General features: G+C 41.5%; 1 protein-coding gene across 1 annotated transcript in view; it reads left to right on the top strand.

The window, feature by feature from the left end:
- Positions 1-1987: 1987 nt before the first annotated feature.
- The window catches only part of abhd17c (abhydrolase domain containing 17C, depalmitoylase), a 50555-nt gene continuing 43612 nt past the window's right edge, over positions 1988-8930 (top strand). The window contains exon 1 of the mRNA XM_005742892.1: positions 1988-2151. Within this exon, the coding sequence (XP_005742949.1) occupies positions 1988-2151 (164 nt within the window). The remainder of the gene's footprint in view (positions 2152-8930) is intronic.

The following is an 8930-nucleotide window of genomic DNA, read 5'->3' as shown; positions in this document are numbered from 1 at the left end:
GAACCCACGCAAACACGGGGAGGACATGCAAACTCCACACAGAAAGACCCCGGCCTGATGGTGGAATTGAACTCAGGACCTTCTTGCTGTGCGGCAACAGTGCTAACCACCGTGCCACCGTGCTGCCTAATTAGTGAAATTAAATCTTTAAAATTATTAAAACCTTAATAAACTCAAAGGAAAGTGCTACAGCTGCTGTTCCCAAAAGGTTGATTCTGTTCATCTGGACATAGCGTGGAAGGAACGTTTCGTTACTCACCTTCGAAATGTTTCTCCCACTGAAAACGCCACGTCCAGATGAACAGGATCTGGATAATTGAGCATGCATCACGATCCAGCTGCTTCTCACCTTTTGTCAGACCCTCTCTTACAGAAAGGCCTGTGTGGCCCTCCAACACCTTAAGCATGTAAACCGTGTGTTTTACTTTGTAGCAGTAACATTTGGATTTGTAACTGGTAGGCAATCAGTATCAAAATGGATTTGGAATTGATGCCTAATGACTTCAGTCTTAGTTTCAGGGAGTTGGTCACTGTTCCTCCTCATAGGCTCTTGTTAAACTTACAAATTTGTATATGACCCAAGCTATGTACAAAAATGTATTCATGCTAACTTTATTTTATGGTAAGGGTGATAATTTGATATTATTTTGAATATCAGTAACCAGCTTGCTTGCATAGAGTTCCTGCAGTCTGTACTAACCAAATATGAAATGCCATTTGCTTATCGAAAGAATTACATTTGGAAGTTTTGGGTTCTTTGACATACTCCCCTGGTCTTGCTATGAACTCTGTTTAGTATTTCTTTTACCTTCAGCAGCAATTAGACTTCCATGAAAGCTGTGATTAACCATGAAAAGCCTCTGATCCCTGTGTGACAGCTGGACATGCCTCGACTTACTGATCGCAATTATGCTATTACAAAGTGCAGCTGATGTCATGAGGCAGCCTGCAGACTGGGGCCTTTTCATAACAGCATCAGTTTTCTGTTTTTCTCTGCGTCTTTGAAGCTTTAAGTGCTAATTGACTCTGATTAACAGGCCTCCTGTCAGCAGGCTGATAGTTTGGGGGGGAAAAGTCAACAAAGGCTGGTCTTGCTCACTTTGTTCTGATGCCTGCTTTTAAGCTCTATGACTCTTTTGTTAAGCTGACTGCTCCTCAGGCATCCAATTATACCCAGTGTTACTGACTCCAGTCATTATGTTCGTTACACCATTGGTGGCTTCTAGAACATAAAGGTTGTGAGACTGTCATAAGAAAATTGTTAATCCTTTGACTTTGCTGTGACATTGGTCACTGTCACACAAGGGATCAGAAAAATTCTGATTAACTTGTTCTGTATTTCCGATCTCGACAGGTGATGCATCAGCTTTGACACAAGCAAGAGGCAACTTGGGTCTGGCTGCCTGGCAACAGGTGTGCAGGAGTCTGCGACTCCATGCAAGATCTCACGTCATGCAGTTTCAATCATAAAGAGAATGGTGTGAAACCAGCCCAGAACTACTCAGGAGGAACTTGTCAGTGATTTCAAGGCAGCTGGGACCGTAGTCACCAAGAAAACAGTTGGTAACACACTACGCTATGAAGGATTGAAATCCTGTAAGTGCCTGCAAGGTCCCCCTGCTCAAGAAAGCACATGTACAGACCCGTTTGAACATCTCAATGATTCAGAGGAGGACTGGGTGAAAGTGTTGTGGTCAGATGAGACCAAAATCGAGCTATTTGGCATTATCTTAACTTGCCGAGTTTGGAGGAGGAAGAATGCTGCCTATGACTCCAAGAACACAGTCCCTACTGTCGAACACAGAGGTGGAAACATTATGCTTTGGTGGGGGTTTTCTGCCAAGGGGACAGGACAACTGCACCACATCAAAAGGAGGATGGATGGCGCCATGTGCCGTCAAATCTTGGGTGAGAACCTCCTTCCCTCAGCCAAAGCATTGAAAATGGGTTGTGCGTGGGTTGCCAGTATGACAATGATCCAAAACACATGGCCAAGTCAACAAAGGACTGGCTCAAGAAGAATCATATTAAGGTCTCGGCGTGGCCTAGTCAGTCTCCACACCGGCCCTACCTCCTCACCAGGGGGCCCACAATCAAGCAACGGAGACACAGGCTCAGCAATGTCAGACAGAAATGCTTCTTCAACTTGAGGTAGTGACCTATGATGTCAGTAACCTTGATGATCCATGTATAGTCTTAGTTCACCACAAAGTTCCCACCCCTGTTCATGGACCCCTCTGGGCAACATAGAAGCTCAGGAGGGTCGACCATATTTAGTTATTTATTTATTCTTTTTTTTAAACACTCTGTCCTATCATGCAGTTTTACCAAGCAAAATTATGGTCCAAAGCCAAAAGGCAGGAGTGCCAGAGAGCCACAGGACGCAGGTAGCCAACTCCGGGAGAGGCAAGCAACTAAAATTAGAAATATCCTGTCTCAGAGTGACGCTGAAAAACTAGTTCATGCATTTATTACTTCCAGGCTGGACTACTGTAATTCATTATTATCAGGAAGTCCTAAAAACTCCCTGAAAAGCCTTCAGCTGATCCAAAATGCTGCAGCAAGAGTCCTGACAGGGACTAGAAAGAGAGCAGATTTCTCCTGTTTTGGCTTCCTGTTAAATCCAGAATTCAAAATCCTGCTCCTCACATACAAGGTCTTAAATAATCAGGCCCCATCTTATCTTAATGACCTTGTAGTACCATATCACCCTATTAGAGCACTTCGCTCTCACACTGCAGGCCTACTTGTTGTTCCTAGAGTATTTAAAAGTAGAATGGGAGGGAGAGCCTTCAGTTTTCAGGCCCCTCTTCTGTGGAACCAGCTTCCAGTTTGGATTCAGGAGACAGACACTATCTCTACTTTCAAGATTAGGCTTCAAACTTTCCTTTTTGCTAAAGCATATAGTTAGGGCTGGACCAGGTGACCCTGAATCCTCCCTTAGTTATGCTGCAATAGATATAGGCTGCCGGGGATTCCCATGATGCATTGAGTTTTTCCTTTCCAGTCACCTTCCTCACTCACTATGTGTTAACAGACCTCTCTGCATTGAATCATATCTGTTATTAACCTCTGTCTCTCTTCCACAGCATGTCTTTTATCCTGTCTTCCTTCTCTCACCCCAACCAATCGCAGCAGATGGCCCCGCCCCTCCCTGAGCCTGGTTCTGCCGGAGGTTTCTTCCTGTTAAAAGGGAGTTTTTCCTTCCCACTGTCACCAAAGTGCTGCTCATAGGGGGTCATATGATTGTTGGGCTTTTCTCTGTATCTATGAAGCGCCTTGAGGCGACTTTTGTTGTGATTTGGCGCTATATAAATAAAATTGAATTGAATTGAACTCCAGCACAAGCTGAGGAGTACAAGCAAGACTTAAATATGAAGAATTTCCTTTAATACTCCAATGCACAAATGTCCAGTTTACAAGTGTCACAGTTTAGGCCTGTAACTTTTCTATTCACCACACTGACATAACTGTGCTATAGTGTTACCATTGTCTGAATGCATTGGATCATCGGGGCAGGAAACAGACTCAAGAGTGAGAAAATAATGGAACATAATTCGTCTACTCAAACTTTCTGTTGCTAGAAAGTGTAAAATGATGTCAAATAGGTTATGTCACGAAGATCAGCACTGATTTCATTGTGGAACTATTTTTTTAAACAAGAATAAGACATCGAGTGTCAGCGTATTCTGACTCTAGTCATAGATACCGCTTTAGCCTCTGTGGATTTAAACATTCCCACAATTAAAAATGAAAAAAACAAAAAAAAAAGTAATTGCACAACACCTGGTGACCATTTCTTAGGCTTTTAGGTATCAAGGTAAGCACAATGAAAAACAGACAAACACATGCAGGGTGGGCCATGCTCCTTCCCCCTGACAGTAATCCACCTGTCACAACCTATAATATAACACAAACATCATGAATGAGTTTACATTAGCTGAAATAAAGTCACTACTACTGCGTGTACTACTTGTACGTGTACTACTACTTTCTGCCAGTAACTCAGAGCAAAAGATGTGCCGTCTAAAGTCTCTAAAGTTAGCTGATTTCTCTCGCACCCTCCGTTCTTTCTTTAATTTGCTTTGAAAGGACAAAGTAATTCAGTGACCTAACCAATCAACAGAAAATGTCAGCTTACACTTTTGAAATGAAAATAGTATTTTGCTCTCCCGCCCCTTCATGTGCTGAATGAATGATGTTACTGAAAACTGATAAAATTGGTATTATATTGATCTGTTACATGCATTCTGTTTTAAGGTGACAGTTACATTGACAGTAACCTTCAGTCTGGAGGTCTATGCAAGATCTAACCTCATGGGGTGAAGATGATCATGAGAAACGTGGTGGATCAGCCCAAAACTACATGAGGGGGGAAATCCAAAGGAAATCTTGCAACGCCGACAAGGTTCCCTGCTCAAGACGGCACATGTCCAGGCCCGTCTTACCTTTGCCAGTGAGCATCTGAATGATTCAGAGAAGGCTTGGGAGAGTTAAATTCCTTGGCATCAACTCAATCTGTTGTGTTTAGAGGAAGAGAAATGCTTAGTGTGACTCAAAGAACACATATTCAAGACTGAGGTGGAAACATTATTCTTTGGGGTTGTTTTCTCGCTAAGATTACAGCAGGACTGCACTGAGGGGCCAGTGGATGGGGAACTATACCGTAAACCCTTGAACAAGAACCTTCTCTTCTCTCAGCCGCAACACTGAAGATGAGTTTTGGATGGGTCTTCCAACTTGGCAATGGTGTGAAAAATATCACCAAAGTAACAAAGGAGAAGCGCATTAAGGTCATGGAGTGACCTAGCCAGTCTCCAGGCCTCAATACTATAGGAAGGCGATGCGGTCTCTCAATCACACCACCACACAGTCCTGACCCACACATACAGTTCTTACACACACTGGACTTTCTGGACTTTGTTTTCACTTCATCACTTAATCACTGTAAGCATATTTGCACTGCACAAGACATAATGTGGATCGCACAACACTGGTCACTATATTCTTCATTTCCAGTTAATACTTGTACAGCTGCTGTTATTGTGTATATATTTATTTATATTTCTTCATACATTCTTATATAGTTCTATACTGTGTATTGTGTATTTGTTGTACAGTTATTTTATTTTCAACTTTAATTTATATATTTTATTTTATTCCTTCCTAGTTAAATTTACCCTTTTTAATTTTCACATTTATTTCCTATCTTATTCATAGCCTTTTCTTTTTTTCTTTAGGTCACGAGCAGTTGTCCAAGCATTTCACTGCATATCATACTGTGTATGACTGTGTACGTGACAAATAAAATTTGAATTTGAATTTATTTGAATTTGAAGTTTGTGGAGGGAGCCGAGTTGCCATGTGGCAGCCAGAAAACCTAAACGATTTGGGGAGTTCCTGTTAAGAGGAGTGGGCCTGAGGGAACCTGAGATGACTGCAAACCTGGTGACCAACTACAAGAAATGTCTTACTGCTGTACTTACTAACGAGGGTTTCTCCACCAAGTGCTAAGTCATATTTTGCTTGGGGATCAAATACTTTTTTCAGTAAGTGATGTGCAATGCAGTGTAGTGGGTTTGATGGAACTACGATAAATAGAGACTGTTCATTTCTTTGTAAGTGAAGGGAAATTCAGCAAAGGACTCAAATCATGGACCCCTTTGTAAGCAATGTATGGCACGCAATATCACCACACTCACACGCTGTGAGTTCATGCTGTGAATTCTCCAGACACGCATCTTCTCTGTTCAAACAGGGGCTCAATCCAACTCTGTGCTTGTAGTTCTGTGTGGGCAGGGTAAAGTGCATGTGGTAGTGAGTTGTGATTTCGAGCTGTATCAGGTGTAAGTGATTGGCACAGCTGCTGCACTTCAGCTAATCAGTTTCTCTCTCTCTTAGGTTGGCTGACATATGCACACTTTGATCACACCAGTGGCCACTAACATGCCAGCTGGTCATTTCAAACTTGTTCTTGTGTGCCTACAAATAAGAAAACCGCTTGCTGTGCTACACTAATCTGAGGCTACATTTGTGTTAGGGTGAACCCACAGTAACCCACAACTGAGTCAGACGTTTGTTTTTCCAAGTGCTCCTCAAGGAAATCCCAAGAAAGTTTCAGGGCTGTAGTACGCGGGTGAACACTTAGGTTGAAGGTTGCAGTTGTTCTTATTTCTCCTCTATTGAAGTTTTAGTTCTTAATTTAGTCGCTCTAATTTGATTATTTTATCTAAGATAAAAAACAATACTTTTTAAATTGTCACTGTAAGATGAGTTTTGCTGCTCTACATCCTCCAGTTTGCCTGCTTGTTGTAAGAGTGACAAACTCAAAAATGAACTCTGGGAGTGGCGAAACAAATCCACCTCATGGTAAAATTGTATAGGCACCTAACAACTAAAAGAATAGAAGAAATTAATATTTTATAGGGTAAAATAAAAAATTTTAAACTTTCTTTAACCCAGAAATGTACGCAGGGATTCTTATACAAATCAAGCTAAGACTAGAATATCATCCACAGGCTGATTTAAACATATTTTAAAACAAAGGCTTTATACACGAGTTTACTGAAAAGAAGTCAGCACTTACTCCTCTAAAAGGCAGACGAGCTGAGTTTGTTCTATCTTCACATCAGCTTATCTCTGAGTCTCTAACGAGATGGCATTCAAGAGCACAAATGATTGGAGGAATACTCACTTTGTACAGTACTCACCTAGCAAGAAATCAATGTCTAGGAATTACATGGACTCTGTTGTAAACCCTCAATTTCCAAATAGCTTACACAGAACACGATAAGAATGATTAAAAGCTAGAGCTGCTGTCTTTTGCTGAAAAGTGACCCCATGACTCCTGTTCAGCTGTAACAGGCAGAGATGGGCAGTAACGCGTTACACGTTACTGCCCATCTCTGCCGTGTTACTGTAATCTGATTATTTTTTTCAAGTAACGAGTAAAGTAAGGGATTACTATTGCAAAAACGGTAATTAGATTACCGTTACTTTCCCGTAGGAACGCTGCGTTACTGCGTTACTAAAACCGTGATTTTTTTTGCGAGAATGTCTCATGACAGTGACGTAAGCGAGTGCGCCGTTCGTGACAACAGCTGTGTGCAGATCAACAGTGGATCATATATGGAGTGCAGAGAGAGTATGAGCGTGCAGCGTTTAAAGCGTGGAAGTACTGACCTTACTTTGAGTTTGATTCCATAAAAAGTGACAAAAACATTAGTGTCCGCTGTGCGTGGGAAGAAAACTTCTTTTTACAGCGAAAAAACCCCTAAACTTCCAACAAGCACCGAGTAGCTACGACGTAATGGGAAACTCACAGAGAAACTCGCAGATTCTTCCACTGACCGCGGCAAACCTGCACCAGGGTAAACCTCTGCCTACCCCACTCCTGCTTTACAGGTGAAAATAGAGCAACAGGACCGCTGAGTCTTTGACTTTATTTATTTTCTGCTGTGTTTTACTTGCATCTATTTGAAAGACTGAGTGTAAACACACAAAATATTTTATTTTATGTGCTGGAATGTGCAGAAAATAGGTTTAAATGTTAAACTAATTTCTTCCAGTCAGAGAATGTTGCATATAATTAAATTTTTGCTTGATGCATAAAGTTAAAAGATTAAAACTAATAAAACAAGTTTAAAAAAGAGACTTTTCCATTTGATTACATTTTGTATGATGGATTATGCAGAAAAAGTAGAATTGGGCTGAAAGATCTATCACTTTATCACCTCTTCAGGTTGTAAATGTCACGGTCCGGGGCAGCGGCTGTGTGGAGAATGGAAAGGAGGACTCAAAACGCAGCACTTGTTCAGGTGTGAGGGTGATTTATTGATAATATCCTATATAAAGTGGGGATGGTAAAACAGAACTAAGGATGAACTAACTGGGAGAAACTACACAAAGAAATAGCAAACCTGAGCATGAAGGGAGAGCAGCAGGGAGAGCAGCAGGGGATTACACCAGGTATGAACACAGACGACGCGACGAGGAGCAGAGGAAACCACACACTATAAGTACACGAAGAGACACTGGGAAATCACACACAGGTGGGGGAAACAGCTGGACCTGATTAACCTGACGAGACAGGGGAACACTAACACCAGGGACCAACAGAGGGAGCACAAACCCAGAACCCAGTGTCTAAAATCCCAAACACAAACCATCCCGAAACAGCCCAAGAATAATAATGAAAGTAATAACAATAAAGAACATAAACATAAAGTCACTGAGTCATGGTCGCAGGACCATGACAGTAAATCGTGTTTTTAAAAAGTAACTAAGTAATTAATTACTTTTGAAATCAGTAAAGTAACTGGATTACTTTTTTGGGGAAGTAATTAGTTACTGATTACTTTTTTCAAGTAACTTGACCAACACTGGTAACAGGAGTGTGTAAAAACACACACACACAATTCCCCACAATTCAGTGTTGAACTCTGGAAAAGATGCCGCAAGATGATGCTGAGCCTGTGTCAAAGAGAAACACAAGCTTAGGTTGCGTTTTCAGTAAGTCAAACTGCATGACACTTTCTCCCCAAGGCTTCCCAAGAAATACTTCATTTTTGAAAAGGTGGGGTTCAGTGTATGCTGAAATATTGAAAACCCTGTCTCAAGTAAGAGTAGAAAGACTTGTTTGGCAAGAAATTTGTGTCACTTTAAATAATCTTTCATCTTTATAGCTCCTTCATAATATCTCCAAAACTGCAGCTCTTGTTGGGTGGTCCTGGTATGCAGCAGTCATTATCTGTCAAAAGTGGTCTGAGCAACAGGGTCATGGATGGCCAAAGCTCACTGATGCACGTGGGCAGTGAAGACTGGCCCTTGTGGTCTGACCCAACAGATGAAATACTATAGCAGCTATAGTATTTCATCTGTTATACAGGGAGTGCAGAATTATTAGGCAAGTTGTATTTCTGAGGAATAAT

Source organism: Pundamilia nyererei, unplaced genomic scaffold (assembly GCF_000239375.1).
Source record: "Pundamilia nyererei isolate P.nyererei 1_Seehausen unplaced genomic scaffold, PunNye1.0 scaffold00124, whole genome shotgun sequence".
Lineage (NCBI taxonomy): Eukaryota > Metazoa > Chordata > Actinopteri > Cichliformes > Cichlidae > Pundamilia > Pundamilia nyererei.
Note: the sequence above shows the minus strand (reverse complement) of the source record. Positions and strands in the feature narration are given on the sequence as shown.